This window comes from Capra hircus, chromosome 7 (assembly GCF_001704415.2).
Source record: "Capra hircus breed San Clemente chromosome 7, ASM170441v1, whole genome shotgun sequence".
NCBI lineage: Eukaryota > Metazoa > Chordata > Mammalia > Artiodactyla > Bovidae > Capra > Capra hircus.
In genome coordinates, this window is record NC_030814.1 from 30,388,806 (window position 1) to 30,413,700 (window position 24,895).

The 24,895-nt window shown below is 46.5% G+C and overlaps 1 protein-coding gene across 6 annotated transcripts in view; it reads right to left on the reverse strand.

Moving 5' to 3' along the window:
- Positions 1 to 24,895, reverse strand: part of LOC108633191 (teneurin-2) — a 755,039-nt gene that overhangs the window by 125,418 nt on the left and 604,726 nt on the right. For all 6 annotated transcript variants that reach the window (XM_018050074.1, XM_018050073.1, XM_018050072.1 and 3 more), the window contains one exon: positions 5,094 to 5,240. In XM_018050074.1, coding sequence (XP_017905563.1) covers positions 5,094 to 5,240 — 147 coding nt within the window. The remainder of the gene's footprint in view (positions 1 to 5,093; positions 5,241 to 24,895) is intronic.

A 24,895-nucleotide genomic window follows, 5' to 3' on the forward strand; every position in this document is an offset into this window, starting at 1 on the left:
CAAAGGTTGGGACCAACAAATCTATATATTTAACAAGCTCTCCAGTGTTGTCATACAACCCTGAGGTCTGATGAACGCTGGTTAGAATCTCACTGGTTATATACTGTGGGGAAATTACAGGTTCGGCTCCCTCTCTGTGGATTCAGCATCCATCCTGGACAATGACAACACCATCAATACTAATAACGTGAAAGCCAGCAACAGACAACACAAGAGGGCATCGTATGAGCTGGGCGCCTTGTAAAACGTATCACACACATTTTCTCCCTGGAACGTCACACCTGCTCATGGAGGTGGCATAACTGGGCCTATTTTACAGACAACAAAATGGAAACTTTGGAGAGGAAACTGACTTGCAGCAGTGGGTTACAGGGACTGACTTCTGAGTCCAGGCTCTTTACCATATTCTGCTACAGTGTCACCTATTCAAAAATCAGGGAATTGACAGGGGATGCACACAAAGCATCTTTCTTTTCTTTACCTTTTTAAAGACATTTGTTGATTTGTTTCTTTCTTTTTTTTTTTTTTCCGGCTGCACCATGTGGCATGCAGGATCTTAGTTCTCCCACCAGGGAACTTAGTTCCCAGAACCTATGCCCCCTGTGGTGAAAGCTCAGATTCTTAACCACTGGACCCCCAGTGAAGTTCCCAGCATGTAATTTCCAGATCTGTGTTGAAGCAAGACAGAGGGAAACAGAGACAATCCCCCAGAGTGGAGGGGAAGCCTTCAGAAGGGCTGTCTCTTGCCCCTCCGCCTCTGGGCCTCTGCCCACAGACTGGGGACGAGCACTTCAGACCATAATGGAAGCCAGCCTTTCTGCACACAGAGGGCCGGGGCGCCTGACTCCAAGGTTTGGGTGATAAACGGGTGGAGGGAAGGCATAAGCACTGTCCTTCCAGGGCAGACAGTCCACCAGTGCCTCCCCACCTCGAGGTTCCCACTTTGAGAGGAAATCTACACCCTTTCTCCTACCCCTGGCTGTGATGAACTAAATCTCACACCTCTGTCTTGGTGGTGATAATTAAATATTATCCGCCTGTCACTTGACGCACATGTTGTGTGTATTCTCAGACTTTAATGAGCTCATATTTGTCTTCTGTAAGCAAAAATATTTCTTTGAGTCTCTTCTTTTTCAAACTGGGGTGAGCAGTTCAAGCAAAGATCTCTCACTATTAAAAAGACAGTCTGCTCCCATGCATGTCTGTCTGAACCGTGTCTGCTACTTCTCAGGGGCCATGGCAGGTGATGTTTGTCCCTTCAAAGTCAGCCAGTGCTTCCTGAGGTTAAGCTGGTGGTCACATGGCTGCGGGTGTTGGGAGACTTTGAAAGTGATGAGAATAAGAAGGTAGGAATCCATAAATTGTTTGGCGGGGCATATTTTAAGGCAGCTTTTTCCAACAGGGTTTCTCATCTAAGAACCACAGAAGCCAGAAAATATTTGTGTGATCAATTTCCCAAGTTTTCCGAGGAAGGTACCATTAGTACCATTCTAGGTTCATGGGGCTTCCCTGGGTGGCTCAGTCAGGAGACCCAGGTTCCATCCCTGGGTCAGGAAGATGCCCTGGAGATGGAAATGGCTATCCACTCCAGTCTTCTTGCACTGGAAATTCCATGGACACAAGAATCTGGTGGGCTACAGTCCATGGGGTGACAAGAGTCAGACTAAGCTACCGCCACCTCCTTGCCTAGGAGAGAAGTTCATTCATTCCATATAACAGATGTGTTAGTTAAGTGGCTCTCAGAGAGAACCTGCATTAGCACACTCTGGAAATTTACTAGACGTTCAAATTCTTGCATCCTTCTCCAGACCTACGGAATCAGAAAAAGGGATAGGGCTAACAACCTATGTGTAATCAAGCCCTCCAGGTGGTTTTGCTATAAGCTCAACTTTGGGACTTCCCTGGTGGCTCAGACGGTAAAGCGTCTGTCTACAATGCAGGAGACCTGGGTTCAATCCTTGGGTAGGGAAGATCCCCTGGAGAAGGAAATGGCAATCCACTCCAGTACTATTGCCTTGAAAATCCCATGGACAGAGGAGCCTGGTAGGCTACAGTCCATGGGGTCACAAAGAGTCGACATGACTGAGCGACTTCACTTTCACTTTCAACTTTGGAAACTACTAGTGTCTGTAGGCATTAAAACTTCTTGATTTGCCCGCCAGGCAAGAATACTGGAGTGGGTAGCCATTCCCTTCTCCAGGGGATCTTCCCAACCCAGGGATCTAATCTGGGTCTTATGCATTGCAGGCAGATTCTTTACTGTCTGAGCAACCAGGGAAGCCTCTCATGGAGGAACTCAGGTTGAAAAAGGCTGCAGAGGACTTTAAATATCTATTTCCATATTTGCATCTATATTTATCTCTGTTTAAAATAAAAAAGATCTATCACTTTAAACTTGAGAGTTTAAAAAAAAAAATGTAGAGCGTTCCTAGATGGAAAAATGATTTGGCTCGTCCAGCTTGCTCTGGAAGGGCGCTCTATTATCTTCTCCATTCATGAGGTTTATAACAAATGCGCTCACTGCAGCTGCTCCCCAGGCCTGGGCGCCCCTCCGACCCACCCACTGCCATGTCTAGAGACCCACAAAGCTCTCCCTGAGAACCGGCAAAGCAGGCCAGAGCCTGGGGTAGAACTCCCACCCCCACCCCCAAAATGAGCAGAACAGGATAAAATTAGTCTGCTGCAGGGCTGGGTCTGGATTTGATGAGGAACAACTTCAATATTTATCAATAAACCCCACAGTGCTGAGCACACCTCCTCGGGAAGTAACTAACCATAAAAAGGATTCTCTGCACTGAGGAATCTCCTCCAAAAAAAGAACTCAGTTCATTTGTGAATTGCTTACGCCAGGTGAGAGAGAATCCCTGCCTACCCCTCTCACCTGACATAAGCAACTCTGAATTAACTGGGAGTTTCTTTTTATAAATACTGTGCAGAGCCTTTTTTTTTTTTTTTTTGGTGGTTAATTACTTCCTTGGGAGGTTGCTTTAATGGTTCCCATAACAAGGCCATTATTGTCTTTAGCATAATCACTGCCTCCTTTGCTTCTGTGGCCTGCCTTTCTGATGCCTCTTGCCTCTGCCTGCCAAGAGGGACCTGAATGATGCTCCTTGGGCAGTCCTCAGGCTGGGAACTTGGAGGGTATCTCCTCCAGCCCCATCACTTCAGGGATTTTCTCCTGGTGGGAGCTGGCATCCAAGTGGGGCCGGTGGAGGGAGAAGGGAGTGGTGCAGGGCACATCTGGGGGAGACTGGGTCCCCCTCCCTTGGGTGCAGCATTTCAACCATTTGCTAAGCTTTCAGCTGCTGACACCAGTGCCAGGGAAGGAAGCCAGTTCCTTTCTGGAAGGTGAAGAGCACGCCTGTAAGCAACCTGGTGAAACCACCAGGGACCAGATGCAAAAACAGTGACTGTTACCAGGAAAAGCAATGCAATGCTGACTATCTCTCTTGGAAAAAAAAAAAAAAAAAATGTATTACGGACTTATGCCTCACTTCATTCAAAAATGAATTAAAAGTGGTTTCCATTTGGGCTAAGCGAACGAATGGGACTTTTTGTGACTGGTGTACTCCTATCAGTGTACGCACATTTGTTTGCCTAGAAACTAAAGAGGTGTTAGAACTGCAACAATAGGTTACGGGAATTGCGAAACAGGAGGATGAAGGAAAACAGAAATAGGATGTCTGCTACTTTCAGCCTACATCTCCAAACACCACTGAAGCCAGCCCGCTGGGGCCATGAGGGCAGGGGCTGACAGTCCCCGGGTGCAGGGATTGGCACATATGAGAGAATGCATATTTTTGTTAAATAATCAGACTCATACCTTCTTATACCCAGAAACAGTTTCTGCCCTGAGGAAATGCTGATCACATGAGTCATTTTGGTAGGGGTGGATGATGAACCTGTACTCGTGTTAGGGGACCATGACTATGTGTTCCTAGGATATCAGGTGGTCCATGTGCTAGAGCAAGCCCATTTGGCCCCTGAATCTCAGGACTCCATCAGGGAATAAACAACACAGGCATATCCAGCTCAGAGGCATAGAACAGAGGTCAGCAAACTTCTGATAAGGGATCAGAGGATAATGATTTTAGGCTTTGTCTTGGCCAGCTAACCAACATTGCCTTAATGCTGAAAGCAGGACAAAACATAAATAGGTGTAGCTATGTTCCAATAAGACTCTACATATGGACACTGACATCTGAATCCCACATAGTTTTCATGTGTCATGAAGCATTTTCCTTCTTTATATATTTTTCCCCAACCATGAAAAATGTAAAAACCATATTTTCACTTGTAGGCTTTGCTGGTACAAAGACAGGCAGTGGGTCAGATTTGGTCCAAGGGCTGTGGTTTGCCAACCTTTGGTTAGAACATGGATTTTGGAGTCAGAGCTGGATTTGGATAGTGATTAAAACAGAAAGATTGTGATTAAAACAGAGAGTCACAGATGTAGAGAACAATTTTATGGTTACCCAGGAAAAAAGATGGGGAGGGATAAACTGGGAGATGGGTTGATATATATATATATATGCTGCTATATATAAAATAGATAACTAATAAGCACCTACTGTATAGCACAGGGAACACTACTGAAGGCTCTGTGATGGTTTACATGGGAAAAGAATCTAAAAAAGAGTGGATATATGTAACTGTATAACTGATTCACTTTGTGTACACCAGAAAGTAACATAACATTGTAAATCAACTGTACGCCAATAAAAATTAAAGACAAAAGTTACTTCATTACTCTCTAGGCCTCAGTTTCCTCATCTGTACGGCAACATCTCAAAGGGCTAAAAGGATGCAGCCTTTTCACAGCTCACAATATCCTAGCCCATGTTGAACATATAATGTCACCAGCACAGATTTGTTTGTATACCCTGAAAGGAACGGTCACCCAAAGGTAGAGCCAGGGCCTGGCCACCTTTCCGCTGGCCCAAGGACCCCGTTCTCTGCTGCATTTGCTTCAAAGGAAGTGTTACAACATTTGACAATAGCAAAGGGGAGGTCTTTCAAAAGGGACTCAAGACGACCATTTATACACAACGCTCCACTCTTGAGGGGCTGGGAATTCGAAGACGATCACTCACCTCCCTCATTATCCTTGTTATCCGCACAGGAGGTTTCCATGGCAACGTTGCATCCGGGCCCTCTCCAGCCGGTCTGGCAGACACACTGCCAGCTGTTCTGACCCAGTGTGCATCTCCCGTTGCCGTTGCACAAATCGGGGCAGCCATCTGGTTGGAGAAACGGAGAGGATGAGGAGGAGGAACGTGAGGCCGTGCTGGGGCCGCGGGGGAGCCATGCAAAGGGGGTGCAAGGCCACAAGGCGGCCGCTGGGCCAGCCGCAGAGGGGGGCCCCCGTACCTGGCGCGGGAGGAGTCGGGGAAGCAGGCGATGCATGCGGTTGCAAGCCGTTAGCAGGGGCCCAGATGCAGACGCTCCCCAGTGACACTGACCTGTGCGAAGGGGTCTGAGGCAACCTTCCCAAAGTGGGGAATGTTCTGGAAAAACGAAACTAGCCCTGGGCGGACAACAAGTCTAGTAGGCTGTTATTTCCAGCCCATGGCTCAGGGTTGATGCCGCCTCAACAAAAATCCTTTCTTTTTTCAGTGCCTTATGCAGAAGGGTGAAAAGTCCCTACCAACCCAGGGTGGAGGTTGAGTACCCTCCATCTTTCAGAATTTTAAAACTAAATTTACATGTGATTAGCATGAGCTTCTTAGGACCAAGAACTGGATGGTTCTGCTGGGCTATTTTCATATTTTTGTGGTATTTAGTTTTAAGGGACACTTAAAATGTTGGCTGCTAATCACTCAACCTATTTATGGCATGATGTAAAAATACTGCAGGATCTGATGCCTGGGGAAGGGGTAGGTGCTCAGTGCTATGGATCAGGAGAAAGCAGAGGAAAGCTTATGTGCCCGGGGTTGGGGGAGGCGGGAGCGTTCGAGTCAGTCTTAGTTTGTGGTTTTCTTTTCCTTTTTGGATGTGTGTTTGTATAGAATCAGTAGCCTGCCTCACTCCCTAGCTGCCCCGGCCCACAAAACAGTTGCAGCTACTGCTCTCCTGACCTGAGCCTGGGGAAAGAGAGTCTGGATGAGGAAAGAAGAGAAAGACTGGGGGTCACTACAGAGAGAGGGGAGTCTCTGGGAGGATGTGGCCATGCTCACAAAACCTACTTGCTGGCAAGAATTCCTAGATATGTTTTCATCTTTCTTTCCTTTAACAGCTTTATTGAGGTGTAATTTACATACCATAAAATTCACCTGCTTTAAGTGTACAAGGCAATGACTTCGAGGAAATTAAAGACGTGCAATCTAGGTATGTTCCCTTACATACCTACATTTAAAGAGATTCGTATGTTAGAACAGATTCCGAATGACCATTAATTTAACTGTCCTCAGAAAATAACTTTTCCTGAATCTCTCTCTTTCTATCTCGACTTATTGCTACCATCTCCATATCTTTCTATATCTATTTTTAAACCACACAAAGTGCAGGGTGGATTGGGCCATGGCAGAGGGATGAAGTGCTTTGTAATGATGGAGGTAATTGATTTGAAACCTTTCTGGCCCAAATCTTCTGAATCAAAACTATGTCTCTCCCCCTCCTTCTCTCTCCAGTGTTCCGGAGGCCATCACCTGGCCGCCTTCCTCTCTTCTCTTGAGTCCCCCTTACGAGAATGCCGATAAACCTAATTTGTGCATGTGGCAGAGGTGGGAATTTAAAGGACTCCTCCTAAGAAGAAAGGGCTGCAGGGTTTGAAATTGAGTTGAAATTTACTTCTTTAAGGAGTTTCACTCCTCAATACTTCTTCCCTCCCATCCTTTCCAGAACGTGGTATGGGTTAGGACCTGGGTAAGCAACAGGAGAAGTTCTACATGCAGAAGTCTCTGTAAAGAAACAGCTTTCTTGAGAGGAGGCATGAGGAGATGGTGATCAGGGAATTTTTTTCTTTTGTTGTAACGCCTGGTACTCAGTCCAGGATGTGAGCAAAGCACTGGTGTTTGCATACCTAGAAAAAGACTTCCTGGTCTCCACACCTATCCTCTCAAAGTCAAGAGTCACATTTCCATTCCTTACCTACCAAGGAGGTGACCACAGCCCTGCCTGGAATACAGGTGATTTTCCCATCTCTTTATACTTTGAGAGAGAGCTGGGAGAGGAAGCCAGCCCCGGTGTCAGGGAAATGCCATAAATATTTCTGCAGGAGCAAAATGCAACTCAGTAGGTAAAGCCCAAGGGACACTTCACAGATTTGCAAGGAAAAGAGAGTATCTGCAACCCCCAGCCACCTCCAGCTTTACAGTTTCTACGAGCAGAGTTTTAGGGACTGGGTCACAGAGAAGATACTGCATGACAGACCGACCAGCATTCACCTGGCGTGGTATCTATTCTGTGTGCTTTGTTATTTAGCTACTTTGAGGTCTTGTGTTTGACTAAAATCATGCCCAAAGTCTCAACAGAAGCCTCATTGTGTAGGAAACCCACGTCCACTACATAAATTTCAAATTTGCAAAGAACACCAGCATGTCAGTCAGATATGCACTCAAAGTATGCTCCTAGATTGAACGAGGTTTTTTTTTTTCTTGTCTTTCTCTCTCCATTCCCCTCCGCCTCCCCAGACCAACTGAAGTGAGATAAACAGACCACAGTAGCTGGTTTTCTCCACATCGTATGAGGAAGATGAAAACATGAACAGTGGGAAGCTGGCAAATCTCTGAGAACTTTTGGGGCAGCTGGGAATTAATGGACAGGACGTTGCTTTTTAGCTTGAAGAGGAAGAAAGCAGCCTTGGTAAATGCGTGGCGTTGCTAGGCAACCCCAAGCTACCCCCAGCACAAGTTCATTCTGCTGGTGGCCTTCCGAGGAGGTGATTCGTTGTGTTTGTAAAGTGCAAAGCCAGCCTCTGCTTAAGGGAAAACAAAACGCAGGAAGTAATTAGTCTGGAGGGCAAATGGGTATCGGGTGGTGGCTTTTCCCTGGAGAGGAATCTAAAACTGCAGTTGAATGGGGCTTACGGGCTTAGACTTGGGGATACAGCAGGTCTCTTGTGTGGAGTCTTCTGGATTTCAGGCTAGCTAGCACTGCTCCTTCCTTGAGTGGTTATCTCTGAGATCACTGATACAGAAGGCCTGAGGCACAGCTTCTTGTATCCTTGTACAGCTGGCGAGCTGGCTGTTGGAAACTTCAGGTTCTATCATGACCCTAGACCTGAGATTCTCAACTGAGGCAATTGTGGCCCCCATCCCTCCCTCCAGGGAACATGGGCAATGTCTGGAGACACTTAGGATTATCACATTTTAGGGAGGATGTTACTGACATCTGGTGGGTAGAGGCTGGATATTTAGCATTGCGGAGATTTCCATGTTTGCTGTTGGATCTCAGAAACCGCCCTAGTGTCAGGCACACAGTAGGTGCTTTAATGAATGGAAACACAAATCAGGTGGTGCTAGATCATTTCAGCCTGGCCTTCATTTATAGACTCTTCTGAGACTTATGAGAAGCTAGTGGGGCCTCCTTCTTAAAGACCTAAATCTTTTTCCTAGAGAGAAATTTCTAGGGCAACAATGATATCTGGGGCTGGTTCTATCACACTTTGAATGCTTTTGGCAGAAAGCATTGGAAATGGAATCATTTCCAAGACTTTTCTACACGCAGAGTTCTAACCACTAGGAAAAAATATTCATTGGCACAGTTACCAGGTAGGCAGAGCTTCTGCCTTAACAAAAATTAGAGCTGATGTAAAAATTAAGGATTTAAAAAAATCCCAAAACCCAAACACACTGGTATAGTCTGATGACTCCTGAATTTTCAACTCTATTCCCTTGAACACTCGACCTGGACTCCAACTTGCATCTCAACGTCTCCATCTGTTCACTCACAAGTATCTCAGACTCAACAGAATTTGGTTTCTTGATCTTCCTTCTCCTCCCAAACTCTGATTCCTTGATCAATGGATAGCACCTCCGTGTATCCCACTGGCCAAGACTAAAGTCTTGGAGTCATTGTTAATTACCCACCCCACGCACCTCCTCTCTCATCTCATGTATCTAGTCAACAATCAAGCCCTGTTTTTTACTATAAGAAGCCCTATCTGTTCTTCTTAAATATCTCTAGAATCTTAACCTGAGCCATCCCCATCTTTGATTTAAACTCTGGTCAAAGCCATCTAACTGGTCTCCCTGCCACCAGTTTTGTACCATTATCCTTTCTCTCAGTTCTGGACCCTGCTGCAAACGCTTCTATAGCTTTCCGATGACCTTAGGTAAAGTCTGAAGTCCTTGGCTTCCAGATCTTACACTGGTTGTCGCCATATCTGTCTAACTCAATGTCATTTTAGGCTTTATTCACATCGAAGCCATTCGGCCTTTTGTTATCTGTCTAACTTCACCCCATCCTTCACTCAGCTCACCTCCAGAGAGCCTTTCTGAAGCTCCCAAATCGAGTTCCACCTATCATGGTGTTTTATCCTACCCTATCCTATTCTTTCCACCACACAGAATCACAACTCTCTGGCATCTCCTTGATGCCTGCTAGCCCTTGCAGCAGCTCTTCTTTATGACGTTTTGTCATCACCTGAAGGAAAATTGTTGTATTGAATGTGCACATCGTCACAGCTGCCATTTGAATGGGGCCTCTAAAACCGTGCAATGTACGACTCTGTTATCATGTAAACCTGCGAAGGCAGGGGCCACGTCTATCCTGTTTACTCTTGGATTGCTAGTACTCAACACATAGGCAGAGGATGAATGAATGAATGACTTCTGACTGAAATCAGCATCTCTGATACCTTTGGCAGAGTGGAAATGGGATAGTTTCCAAGACTTTCATACACGCAGAATTCTGAACACTAAAAAAAAATTTTCATCGACACAGTTACCAGGTAGGCAGGCTCTCTGCCTTAACAAAAATTAGGCGTGAGCGAAACAATGTCTACAGCACAGTAAAATGGGGAGCATAAATGTACTTGAAGAAAGCTATAATTACCATAAAAGGCTTTTCTAAAAAAGCATCAAGAAATGTTCTGCCATGTGCAGCAATTGAGGGGTACAAATAAGTGGCTAATAGGGGACAAGGGATGTGGAAAGAGAAGTAAGACTTTAACATTCTACATTGGGCAGACCTTAGAAAAGCAGAGAGGGCCACACGCAGATGGCAATGCAAGTGAAAACACACAACAAGATGCATGTCAATGCAGACAGATGACAAGGCAAGCCAGAGAAGGGAGACGTATGTGCCTGCTGGTTCAACAGACCATTAGGAGAGCTACTGCAGCCTGGACGGCACCCCCGTGGAAAGGTTTTTCTGAGTCCAGGGGAAAACCTGAACCCGGTTTGTAGTCAGAGATTTCTGAGATCAAAATCTTGATCTGCCTCTTGTTGTCTGTGTGATCGTGAGCTAGTGGCTTTACCTTTCACCCCTGTTCGTAAAACTCTATCTTGCTAATTGGAAAAGGAAATACGGCAACCCACTCCAGTATTCTTGCCTGGGATAATCCCATGGACAGCGGAGCCAGGGGGGCTATAGTCCATGGGGTCACAAAGAGTTAGACACTACTTAGCGACTAAATCTCCACCACCATCTTGCTAATGGATCTTATTTCTTGTCCTGCCCCAAAGAATGAAACCTGCACAAGGGTTAGGATTTTTGCATCTTTCGTTCACTGAAGTAGCCTCAGTGTCAGAAAAATAGCTGGCATATAACACATGCAATCAACATTTGTTGAATGAATGAATGAACAAGGATGATGGTAATACTTTACACAGATGTCAGAGGGGTAAAATGAAATGTTAAAGGCAAAGATTTTTGCATCAAGTTAGAGCACACTGCAACTGCTCCATAGAGAGAAGCACTTATGGTTATTAGTGCTGATATAATTATTGATATTACAAATATATTTAATTATGGCAGGCTTTTTCTTTGGGGCATGAGGTGAAGTACAGGCCACTTCTTCTTGCCTCATCTCCAGATTAAGAAAAAACCAAGAGCTTATCCTGTTTCAAATGAAAAAATGGAGGTTTCTGGGGGTGTCCTGAGTGTGTGACTGCTTCACATCCTAGGAAAATCTCACTCCCCTTTGCCTACCACCCAAGACTCTAGCAAGGTCCCTGGAAGTGTTTTCAGATAACCCACTGACACCAAGAGCCACTCTGAGGAGGAGAAGAGTTGAGAATAAAATGAATGATGACTTTTTCTTTTGGGAAGCATTGTACTTTTGCTTGTTCACTTAATTAGGGGACCCCTTCTCCTCCAACTGCTTTAAACACCACTATTTTCTGAGAGCTGTGCATTGCTGGAACTGAGGAAAAGACGCACAATGGAAATATGTAACAGAGTCCGTCACTGCGTTCCAGAACTCTTTAAGGCTGCAAACAGCTGAGGGGCTTGGGACCAGGGGTCTGGTGGTCATTTCTATTAAAGAGCAGCGGCAAATGCTCAGTAAATGCAATTGGGTGTTTCAAGAGACTGTGGGGCAAACTCCAACTAATTTTAGAAGCCTGGCTCTGCCAGAGAAGCATTTTGGTCCCCAGAAAACAGCAGGACTTGTCCTCTCGCTCATCTGGGTGAGTAAGAGGGAGCAGGGAAGAGATTCTGTTTCCAGGCACAAATTGGTACAGACCCTCAGCCATGAACCTGAGCTTGAACAGATGCCCCTGCATTGTCAGAAAAGATGTAGAAAATCCAGAGGCAGATGTTCCTTCATCTCAATAGCATGTGTGTGTCTTTAAGGGTTTGTGTAGGACTGAGGAGGGGGTATGCTGGGGCAGCGGCAGGGGGCAGGGCTGGGAAGGCCAGTGATCCTTTCCAAGGTCTGATGCTTCTTTTTTGCTCGGAAAACAGAAATCATGCCCCCCTCCCTACCCCCACCCCAGCAGCAACAGAAGCTTCCATGAGGTGACATAAATTTGGATCCAGGTGTCGATGCTGCCTGTTTCCTGGATGAACCAGGATTCTCACTGATCAGCATCATTTCTCTCTGCCTGGGAAAAGGAAGGCAGCAGGCTCAGCCTTGGGCTCAGGAAAAAAAAAAAACAAAACAAGCATCTCATTTTGTACAGTTTTGATACTTCCAGCTCTAAAAGAGTAGACGATCATGAAGGGAGGAAATAGTTTAGGCAGCAGTAACTGGGGATCGTTCTGGGGAGGGAAATCCCACGTCAGTTAGTGAATTGAGACTGAGTCACTTTTGCTTCTAGGCCTTTTGGCTAAGTATGGGGGCTTCCCGGGTGGCACAGTGAATCCACCTGCCAATCCAGGAGACGCAAGAGATGCAGGTTCGCTCTTTGGGTTGGGCAGCTCCCCTGGAGAAGGAAATGGTAACCTGCTCCAGTATTCTTGCCATGGACAGAGGAGCCTGGTGGGCTACAGTCCATGGGGGTCACAAGATGTTGGACATGAATGAGCACATGTTATCACCCAGGAACACTGGAGCTAAACACAAGTTTGTGCCTTCCTTGAGGGAGCCTGCTTTTTTCCTTTATCACTTTTCTTTATCCCACTTCACCCAATCATAAGAGGATGTCATGGGATAGTGATGGGCAAATATCAGGAGTTTGCTAAGGTACACATCCACTGGAGCCACACTGAACACCACTGATGATGCACCAGGGGTTTCTCCCATTGCTTCAGATCATAGCAGTGCTTCTCAAAGTGTGGTCCTGGTACCACCAGGGGTAACACCACCAGCAGCAACATCTCATTAGAAATGTGCACTCTTGGGTTCCATCCCAGACCCTCCATCAGGACCTCTGGGGGTGGGGCCCGGCAGTCGGCATTTTAACAGGCCCTCCAGCAGGTTCTGAAGGCTGCTGTGTGAGAACCGCTGCTTCAGGATCAAGCCCTAACTCCTTAAAAAAGCCTCCAAGGCCCCACATGATCTGAACCTGCCCATCTCATCTCCTGTCACTTGAGGTTTCTGCTCTCTGACCTTCAGCCATGCTGCTCTGCTCTGCTCAAGAACACAGCCTGCCTGCATGGCCTGGATCCTTTTATGCTTTGGCAGATTCCTCCCCTAATTCCTGCTCCCTGCACTCACTTTGGCAAAGCCATGCATCCTCAGCTTGTTCAGAGAAGGCTTTCTGACTTTCAACTCAGGGTTCTGCCCCCATCATATGACTTCACAGCACCACCTACTTCTAAAGCACGCGCCATCATTCTAATTCATCCTTTGTTTAGAGCAGTAGGTCTCCACTTGGCTGCACATTAGAATCACTTGGGAGCCTTGAAAAATCCTGATTGTAGGCTGCACCCCAATTAAACCAGAATCTCTAAGGATGAGGCTCAGACATTAGTATTTTGATTTCTTGAGCTCCCCAAGTAGTTCCTCTGTGCAGCTGAGATTGAGAACTCTCAATGCCCGTCTTTCTGGGAGCCTCCAGGCCTCCTGAGAGCAGAGACGCTGTTGTACAGGCTGTTTTCCCCGCACCTGGCATTAAAGATGTTTGTTGAATGAATGCATAAATAAGCCACATGGTGTTTCTGCTGCTTCACTGTGTCCTTGAGTCAGCCTCCAGGTAAAGGGAAAAGCTTCCTGCAGGCCACGCCCTCTGGGTGGATGACACCTCCTCCAAGTCAAAGAAACAGCTGGTTCCAGTGCTGGGTCTAAAACCTGGCTGAATCCAGTGGCCGTGGACGCATGCTGGGGGAGTCTCTGCATTTTAACTTTGAACCAGCTGATTCCTTCTGATCGAAAGAGACAGGATAGAGCACCCAGGGAGAAGGGAGGAGAGGGAGAGGGAGAAGAGAGGCATGTTGGTAGATTAAGAGGGTGACAAGAGTTCCACAAAGGCAAGGATGACAATAATAAGAGAGCCCAATGGTTTAATTTGGTTCTTGGAGGATAATCAAGTTGTTGTAGCTCGTGCCGCTTATTCCCACAGCTGTCCAGCAAATAATGAATGTGGAGCCTACCTGGTATGGAAATAGGGACAAAGGCACGACTTTGATTTCTTATTTGTTATTTTTAACCAACCAATTTCTACACCCACTGAGCATCCGTATAGCCACAGGAGGGTCATAAAAATACAAATAACACCTAGGAGGCCTGTGGGCACGGACCTGTTACTTACTGCAGGGCTGACGGCTCTCTTTTAACCGGTGTAAAATCAGGCTGATGATAAATTGCCATATATATTCCTTTGTTGTTGCTGTTTGCAGCCCAACTTGAGAAAATGTAAAGAAATCACTACATGTTTGTTTCTTATAGATGTCAAAAGCACTAGGCAAAGAACCTGCCCCAGGACTGTAACTCTGGATTTTTGGAAGCTTTTAATAGGAAGACAACAATAATAGCAAACCCTCAACTAGACATTTCTGTGTTCCTGGCACTCTTTTATATGTCTCTCATGCATTAACTTATTGGTTACAATAACCCTATGATGTAGGCACTATTACGATTCCCATGTTACATGTGAGGGAATGGAGGCATAGAGAGGTTAGGTAACTTGGCCACAGTTGCAGAGCTCATTAGTGGTGGAGCCAGGATGTGACATCAGACGGGCTTCAGAGGCTCTGCTCTCACCTAGGGGGACCAACCATCCCCACATGCCTGGGACTGTCTAGTTTTAGCTCCCAAAGTAGTGAGACCCAGGAAATCCCTCAGTTCCATGCCAACTGGGATGACTGTTATCATCAAGGTCAGGGAATGAGGACTGGGCTCGTTTCACTGGTGGTCATGGGGGTGAATGCCCCTAAGGGCAAGGAACAGGGCACAGACTTTTATACTGGGTTACCTGTTTGAGGAAGTAGGGCCTCCAACAGTATCTGCTGCCCCACTTGGGATAAAGTACCAGGTCAGTCCTGTAACCACATGGCTGTAGTGTGGTTAAGACAATGGGCTCTGAATCCAGGCTGCCTGAGTTCATACCCCAGCTCTATCCCTTGGTTGCATAATCTTATTAGCAAAAATTATGAGATCTCTAGTCCTTAGTTTCTTCATCTATGAAATGAGGGCAATAAGAGTGCCTATTCTAGAAAACAACTGGGGTTTAAAAGAGAATACATATCACAGTACTTTCCTTAGCACGGGTGTTAGTAGGTGTTAATGCACAAAAATACACATAACATGTAAACTACGTGTAAATGCACATAGTAAAAGTTCTAGCACTAACAGCTATCATTATTGCTGTTACTAAAAGTAACCTCAAAAAAAAGGAAAAGAAAGAAAGAAAGAAATGTGACCTCGAATAACAGAAGAAGGGGCTTGTGTGGCTAAGAAGAGCCTCGGATTTGCTCTCACAACCTCTGAACAGGTGATGAAGGGAGCATCACGATCTGTACAGTCAGTAGAGCAAAGACCCCAGGAAGATGCCCTCCAAAGATTGAAATGGAAATGAGATAAGTGGGGAAACTTCCTGGGAGTTACATGAGTAAGGTGGGTACATCATGGATGTAACACGTAATATACACAATTGTGCTTAAAATACAAGAGGCATGGGTGGTGAAACTGTAAAGGATCCTAAGGTTGAGAAATCTCATTTAGGCTTAAGGAGGCATGTTAAGAGAGAGGGGTGGTCTGCCTGGGGTATGGAAGGGGAGCCTACGGAGCAGGCGAGAGTCAGGGTCAACTCAGCCATGAGTACGTCCTCATTGATTGAGAAATAAAGGGACACCCCTGCCACTGATGAATGAAGACTAGGAGCTTAGCACTGCACAACCTCATTATTTCATCAAGCCCTTTCAAGGACACTATAAAGCATGAATTATTATCATCATTTGTGGTTGGATAATCTGAAGCTCAGAGAGGTTAACAAATTTGCCCCAGGTCAGAATCACTGAAAATTGTGGCTTCAGGGTTTGCACCGAGGCCCGTCCAACTCTGAGCCCACACACTTCCCTTCCCTCTAACCAAGTTGGATTCCATGGGGAGAAGGTGGTGTCAGAATAGCACACTCCTTGTTTTGACTCCTTGCTTCCCCGGTGATCTTGTGATCTTAACTTCCTTTCCCATATAGATTTCCTTGGAGGGAGCGAGTACTCTGAGATGGAGATGTGGGTTTTCCTTATTGTGGATTAATCAATGGCCATCTTGGATTTTTGGAAAAGACCCCAATGCTCCAATGCTGGGAGAGATTGAAGGCAGGAGGAGAAGAGATATCACCATGGTATCACCATCACAATGGACATGAATTTGAGCAAACTCCCAGAGATGGTGAAGGACAGGGAAGCCTGGCATGCTGCAGTTTATGGAGTCACAAAGAGTTGGACACGACTTAGTGACTGAACAACAACAATCTTGCATTTGCAGGTGGTTTAGGGCAGTGTGAGGGTGTCAGTCTGGAGCCTGACCCACCCTGTTGTAATGAGAAGCTGATGGTGCGCCAGGAGGATCCTGCCTGTGAAGCCGCATGTGACGACCTGCCTGAGTGACTTGGTGGTCCCCAGTCAACAGTGATGCCCTTGGAGTCTTGTTCTATCTTTCGCTCTTGATGAGTTTAGCGTGTAGGACTCACAGAGTGAAAGGACTTCTACGGGAGGAATCCCAGTCTAACATCAACAAACACAGAAGGATACAGTGTGCCAACTTCTGGAATACATTCATGAGTTTTCTTTCATTCATTTGGTCAGTATATGTTGTGGTGGTGGTGGTGTAGTCTCGAAGCCATGTCCAACTCTTCGTGATCCCTCGGACTGTAGCCCACCAGGTTTCTCTGTCCATGGAATTCCCCAGGCAAGAATACTAGTGGGCTGCCATTTCCTTCTCCAGGGATCAAACCTGCATCTCCTGCACTGGAGGCAGATTCTTTACTGTCTAAGCCACAAGGGAAGCCCCAGTGTTTGCTGAGTATCTACCAAATGCTGGGGTACGTTCTAGACACAGAACATACAGTGGTAAATGAAAGAGACAAAGTCTCATTCTTAAAGATCTTACCTTCTATTAGGGGGAAACTCATAGGAAACAAATAAGAAATTAATATGGCATTTGATGGTGGTCATTGCTAGGGGGAAAATAAAACAGTGAGGGGGGATTGTGATGGGGATGGTATGTGATGGGGATTGCTGTTATATATGAGGTGGTCAGAGAAGTCCTCGCTGATGAGGTGATATCTGAGTGAAAATTCTACAGGAAGGGAGGGAGAGAGTCATGCCAGTATCTGAGGGGATGGGAATCCAGGCAGAGGAAACTGTAGGTGCAAAGGCCCTGAGGCAGAGAGTGCTTGGGGTGTTGGAGGAACAGCAAGGTGGCTAATGTGGGTGGAGTGAGTGAACAAGGAGGCAGCGTGGGGACAAGGCCAGGCCAGGCAGGCCAGTTTGCTGTGAGGGTAGCGGCTCTACTCTTGGCGAAAAGAACTACTGGGATATTCTGAGCAGCGAGTGGCCTCATTTGATGAAGTTTTAGAGGATCCCTTTATGCAAGGAGAACACACAGGGATGGGGCAAGCGCAGAACCTGGGAGGCTGGCCAGGAGGAAGCCATAGGGCCCGTCTCGGTCACCACGGTGGTGGCTCAGGCAGGGTACAGGGGTGGCTCCATATGGCAGGGCTAATCCTCTATGAGTTTAAGGTTCCCTACACATCCTTCCAAAAGGAAAGACTCTGGGGACATGAAAGTGGATGATAAGATACACTGTTCATATAGTGCTCTGGTTGATGTAAACAAATTCAATTCCTCAGCTGGGAGTTAGCAAACAAATGGGGCTAAGGAGGCTGGATTCTGCCATGATCCTGCCCTCGTCTCCAAGTTGCTTTTCCTTATTCAAGACAATCAGGAGAGGCCGAGGGAAAGAGCAGCATGGGTGGAGGAGAGCAGAGAACCACGGGGTTTCCCAGCCTTGGTCTCTAGGGTCAAAACTGACAGTCTAACATAGAACAGCTCCAGCAAATAAGATTCCCGGCTTCCTTAACACAATGACTTCGGCCACAGGCTGCATGTACTCTGCCAGCTTTGGCATTAAGGTCTCCTTGGATCACCCCCAAGCATCCTCCCGGATTAGTGCTCCTGGACTTTAAATCCCTTTGCATTCTGTTTATCCTTTTAGATCAGCTGGACGCATCTGAATTGTGGCATTCAAACACACTGAAGCTACACCCAACCTACCTAATACCTATCTATCTAATGATCTATCTAGGTCTTCCCTGGTGGCTCAGATGGTAAAGAGTCTGTCTGAAATGCAGGTGACCAGGGTTCGATCCCTGTGTTGGGAAGATCCCCTGGAGAAGGAAATGGCTACCCACTCCAGTATTCTTGCTCGGGGAATTCCACGGACAGAGGACCCTGGTGGGCTACAGTCCATGGGGTCACAAAGAGTTGTACATGACTGACTAACACTTACTTATCTATCATTTACCTTTTCATCCATCACTTGTCCATTATCTATTTATCTATATTTATTAATCTATTTCAAGCTTTCCCTACCAAACAACCTCTCCAAAACCTCTAAAGACTTGTTTTCAGAACACTGCATATCAAATAACCTCACACAATAGCCATATTTTAACTCACTTTCTGCTACTTTCTGCCTGGTACAGAGACAATAAAGACACTCCAACCTCCCCTCCACTTTTCACCTTCTTTCTCTCCTCTGGCTGGCGTGGCATCTCCCAATCACCCCCTTCATTCACGAATCCAGCACGTTCATCATTCATCCCTCCCCATCCTTGCGACCCAGGTAACTCTGTCCTCCTAATTGTCCTGACCATATCCTGTTCTTTGAAACTCTTACTTGCATGTCGTGTTCCAGTCCTTTTCTAAATACACAGCTGATCAAAGACTCGGGGGAAGCATGCTGCTCATGACTGGGACTTCTTCTACCAATTTTGTAGGATGTCTCTATGAAGAGGTGCAAGTACGTGTGCTACAGTATAAGGGATAAGGAAGCTTGTTTTCCGAAAGTACAGAATCCCAACAATCTGGCCCCTGCCAGTGTTAGGTGCCAGTCTTCAGTTCTGCGTAGTAAATGTGCCCTTATGAAGGCAGGAGCCACCTCTTGGAAATCCTCTCACTCACAGAGAAACAAAAAAATCCCTCTTTTTCAGATACATTTTCAACATGCAAAACAGCAGTATGTTTCTGCTAAGTCACATTTTCGCTAAATGGATAATTGAATGCTGAATAGGAGCTGCTACTCAGCTGCTAACCTGCCGGGTTTCCACACTCACACTCCCAAACTGCCGCCGAGCAATCCCCAGGAGGCAGAAAGCATGACTGATTTTTCCAATAAAGCTACAAAAATCGATAATTCTTGTAGACGGAACGCTCACGTCTCTAACCATCTCCAAGTCTCCCTCCCTCTTGCAAACAAGCCTCTGACTTTATCCTGGCGCATGTCACCAATTCTATACCGCCAGGACTCAGCCCGAGTTCTGTTCCAGTTCTGCTGAACGTACCTTTTAGAGAGGCTCTGCAATGCGTCTTGATTTAGAGATGCTTGGGTTTTATGGGGCTCTGGGAAATGTTGTTTAGCTTTTCCGGAGCTCCAATAAGTTCTGATGTATGGCTGTGCATGCCTGCCTGATTAATGGCATGCGAGACAACTTGGAGCTTTCAGAGGTCACCCTGTGTGTACTGAATAATACAGCGCAGAGCCAAAAATACCCTTGGATGAGAATCCTGGCTCCACACAAAGGCAATGGCATCGCCTGCTTTAGTTGACATTGCCTGAGACTTGGTACCTCTCCCTGACTGTGCTTCCAAGGAAAGTCACCTCTCCAAAACATTGCAGGGATAAAATGGGAACCATTTTGGTTTCTTGGTGATTTCTCTGTGCAGTGTCATAGATACCGGCATGAGTAAGAAGGCTGAGAAAACCAGAAGGCTGCTACGCTAGTCTCTGATAGGACTTTCAAGTTCAGGGTAGACTGGCCAGGGGGCGGAGCAGATGAAGCTCCAAGTAACATACGCTATGGAGTACAATGCTGTGGTTGAGAATTTAAATGCCCCCAAAGTCAAGATTCAAAATGATGGTTCCCACAGCAACTACAACTCAGTTCTCTGGTGAATATAAAATTAACTTTATTGCGAAACATGCTGCTCAATTTACACCTTAATATAGTCACGGCAGAGTTACAGTTGCTGTGAGAATGCTAACTCTGAATTGTTTTGAATAATTAATTTAATGAAAAGTTAGTGGAAATGTGAACGCTGAGAGAAAGTCAACTTAAATTTAGGGGAGTTGACCTACAATACCTATGCTGAAGAGCAGTAAGTCCTTTTTGGATTCTGAGTCAGGGAACTCTTTGGCTGGGGAGTGCTGGTAAACCAGAGAACCCCTCATCGCCAAAGAGACACTGTGGCAGGTGGTGACTTTCCCAGGAGGTGAGGGTGGCTCTCTGGTGCCCATCTATTTCTGATTTCAGCTCTGGTCTCCAAAGTAACCCTCTTGTTGCAATTACCTGGGGTCAAAGCAGGTGATCAAACCAGTACAACAGTTCACCTAGTCTCTGTCAAGTAGTCCTGGATTTAGAGCTCAACTTCCCCTGTCTCTGCCAGGTAACACACTGACTAGTGCACCTCTCTGAGCCAATTTTCTCACCTGTACGGCGCTGATGGCAACGTGCGCGCATGCTGAATTGCCTCAGTCGTGTGTGACACTCTGCGACCTCATGGACTGTAGTCTGCCAGGATCCTCTGTCCATGGGGTTCTCCAGGCAAGAATACTGGAGTGGGTTGCCACGGCCTCCTCCAGGGGATCTTCCCGACCCAGGGATCGAACCCGTGTCCCCTATGTCTCCTGCACTGGCAGGTGGGTTCTTAACCGCTAGCGCCACCTGGGAAGCCCTGCTGATGACCACACTTTCCACCTAACAAAACTGGTGTGAGGATTCAATGAGAGGAGGTTATGTTTAGAATCTGGCACTGGCCTTGGTAAGTGTTATCAGTCAACACTCAATAACTGTTAGCTCTTATTAACATCCAAAAAGTCAATCCGAAAGTTCAAAACATATACAACATCAATTATTTTGGCCTGTCTCCTTATTTCAGCCCAAACGGATTTGGTGTAAGCCTGAGTCTGCTGTTGGGGGGTGATAAACATAGAAATATGAATTGGAAGAAGGTGTCCCAAGCCACAGCATGTCTTCAGTAAAGATACTTGAGGCTGCTTCTACTGAAGTTCTAGAAAACAGTCATCTCTTCCACCAGATGAGTAATTCTCAGCCTTTTAGGTTACTGCCTCCTTCCCTGTGCATCTGTTTGATTCAATAAAGGGTAAGATTTTCTTCACATCCTCCCAAGGAACCATTTTTCACTCCACTGGGGGTGTTCCTGCGCCATTCTGAACATCTGCACTAGACGACAGGCCAGCATCCCCTGTGTTCAAGCCCTCAAACTCCCAGCTCAGGAGGAGCCCTGCTCTCACCCAGCTTCTGTTACTCCCTCTGTATTCCTTCTTCCCCTCCAGCTCTTGACTTTGGAACAATGGGCTGTTGTTGGCAGCTGAGAAGCACAGTGCTCTCAGTGGCTTTTCACTCTTTGCTCCCCAACTTTTCTTCTCAGAGCTGAGGCGGCCCAGAGGGTCCTTCCCAGGGAATCTCAAGCCAGTTAGCACTTACAGAGCACCTGCTGTATTCTTACTCAGGGCAGGGCATCATTTAGGCTCTATCTGGGTAGCATTTTTGCTCCTGGGTGCCAGGGTTGGCCAAACCCAAGGAATTGGCCCTGCCAGAGATCATCTTTCTTAGGAGCCACTGGCAAGAGTTTTAATAGAAAAGGATGAAGTCCCAGCTGGGGAGGAAAAACAGATGAAAAGCAACACCGCCCGCACACCCCCCCCCCCCCCACCCCAGCAATGTGCATTTCTAGATGCTGAAGCCACTCCCGACTGGCTTTAACTTCTTACTTTCTGTGTCAGCCTCGTGCTGTTCTCAGGGACTCAGCCTCCTCAGGTCTTGGCTTATGGCTTTTTACCTTGCTGCATAACATTTTAATGTCTCCTACAAGACAGGACTTTATAACACTGCAACCATTTGCCTTTACTGCTCAGAAAATATTTTAAGGTTGCATTACTTAGAGTAACCAAACCTCATTGGTGGTGGATGTGGAAATTTACATGTCAAAGTAAAGCTGTCCCAGGAAGCTGGGATCACTGACATTGAAGTGACCTTTTCGTCCCACCAGGTATTTAATTCAACCTGGAATTTCACTCCAGCTTCTCCCAAACCCTGAGTGAGGCTGAAGGGTGAAACTCCAGTGGCTGAACTCCCTGTCGACCACTGCATCTGGCCTCTTGAGCCTCCCTGAATCTGTTTGCACTCAAGAGAAAATTTAACATGAAGGCCAGTTCAGTCAGGTAGGCCTGAATTTGCCAGCAGATAAATCTCAAGAGTCACCTGCGCTAACATTTTACACACTGTTGTTGTTCAGCTGCTAAGTCTTTGAGACCCCATGGATTGCAGCATGCCAGGCTTCCTTGTCCATCACCAACTCCTGGAGCTTACTCAAACTCATTGAGTTAGTGATGCCATCCAACATCTCATCCTCTGTCACCCACTTCTCCTCCTGCCTTCAATCTTTCCCAGCATCAGGGCAATTTGGGCTTTACCAGGTATTGCAACATTGAGGATGCCAGTGGCTACCGTATTTTGACTTTCTAGAATGTCACCCTGAGGGTATGAAGACATAGGTGTTCCCAACAGGGTGCCCCCTAAACTCCCTCAAATGCATATGTGCATATATATTTGAAAAATACAAATGACAATTTGTCTGTATGATACTTTGAGAGGCATAATGAATGGAGATAAAGAGCAGCCCTGGCTGACTTTGAAAGCTTCCATTCTGAACAGCCACGTGGAAAGCACGAATACATTTCTCCCAAGGCAGCAAAAAAGCCATTTCTTCATATACTCAGCTGGAGTCGGGTATATAAAGAAATCATCCTCTTAATTTACATACTTGAAACATATTCAACATTGATTTTGATCTACAGGATGAGCTAAAACACCATGGTTGATTCAGGAGGCACAATCAATTGTGGTGCAGACTAGATCGAGGAGGGGTTTCCACTGCTTTTCTGTAAGATCTTTAGAAGTTTCCATCCCTGGAAAAGGCAAGCTTCCTTTGACTCTAATGAAGAGTCTCCTGATCTGCAGGATCAGATGGGAAGCTGGTGGGTATGACAGCCTTTGTAGTTCCAATGTCAGTAAGTCTAGTTATCCCCTCAACACATGCATTTGAAAATGGCCAGGTGTTTCTCTGGTTTTGCATCTGCCTCTGAAGGATGTTCATGGCATGCTCACATGCAGAGTGTGAATGACTGCCATAGAGCATCATGCTGGGAACTGTTCCCAGGAATCAGCAGCACGATCTGAGACAATTTGGAGGGAAGAGCAAGGCAATCTAGAAAACGTAGGCTACTTGTGCTCTGCTGTCCTGGGGTAAAGATCAATAGGTTTACACTGCTGTACTGGAGTATTCTCTCTGGGTCACACCTGCAAAGCCCAAGGAATTCCCCTGAGTAGAGCAGGACAGACAGCACATATGCCCAAGAAGCCAAGGGGAAGGGGCTGAGTAGGGAGACTGTATAGAAAGCCCTTGAACCCAACCAGTGTCAGAGGGGAAGTGATAACAGTGATAGAGCTCCAATCACAGCTGGCCAGTGTGACTTTCCTGGTTGTTCTCCCCAAGGCAAGAAGATCTTTGTTCCTGTCCCTTGTTCGTGTTTTACATGGCCATTCCCACTAATCCACCGGGGCCAAAGAGAGGGCATGCATGGCAGCTCTGTAAGAGAAAGACTTCTCCTCTACCATTAGTAATTCTATCAGACTGAGGAAGAGACAGGGACAGAGGGCCCCAAGCAACATGAATTATTCAGGCACTGCTAGTTAAAACAGGTATCCAGATTCCTGAGGACACCTACTGCGAATGTCTAGGTCTTGAGCTTTTGCAAAAGAAGCGTTTCAGAGCATGGCATTAGACCAATGACCGATGCAGGGCCGTGTTGTAATGGGGGCAGATGTACCATGCTGGGCCTGCCGAGAAGTCAGATGGGCACACACACATGCATGCACACACAGACGTAGACACACTCACACGTACAACAAAAATTAGTTCCTGGCTCGGTTGGCCTATATTGTTGACATTTGGGGCTGAGCTGTCAACTGGAGCAGATGCACAGAAAATCAGCCAAGAAGGCAGCAGAGGAGGCAGTACTGGAGACCCTGTCCATGCTTCTCAAGCGCTGTGTTTGCCAACTGTATAGACTCTGGATTGAAACCAATGAGTCAACCCAGCTGCCTGTGTCCAGTTCTTTCTGATGCTGCTCACTGTGGATCTGGGGGCAAGGGCCTCCTGCCAGCCTCACGGGTTTGTTGTGAGGTTGACTGAGGCAACACAAAGTCTTTTGAGCTCCTTGGAGAAAATTCACCATGTAAGTGCAAAGTATTCCCATTGTATCATGGTAACCAGACACCTATCAGCTTACACCAGTCAACAGGAGAGTTGGGGTATCAAAAAAAAGTAGCTGAAGCTGTCCCAGTCTCATGGGCAAATGAGGTTTCCTTCTTCACTACTCACCTTGCCCCATTTGGCCCCTAGTTTTGTCTGAATGGCCTGTATAGTATTTTTATAAATTTTGAATTGCTTGCCAGTATTTAAACTTTGGGAGGGTATGCCTGCCCCTTTGGATCTCTGGCTTCTGTTGAAGAACTGGAAAAACTTGGCAAAACTAAACTTCTATTTCTACATGGCAGCAGTTGGCTAGTGGTGGGTTGCGTCTGTCCTCCATAGACGGGGCCTCTGCTTTCCAGATCATTCCCACTCCCTACCATCTTACACCCTATTTAATGCACTTACTTACATTGCTCTTGCTTCATTCACATAGGGGTGTTTGAGTTCATAACTTCTTTTGCAGACTCTGACCTCCCTTCCCTTCCCATAGCCAACAAAGATGCGGAATGCGTGGTGCGTTCATTCTCCAAATCCAGGCTAAGTCCCCCGTCAGGGGAGAGGCCTG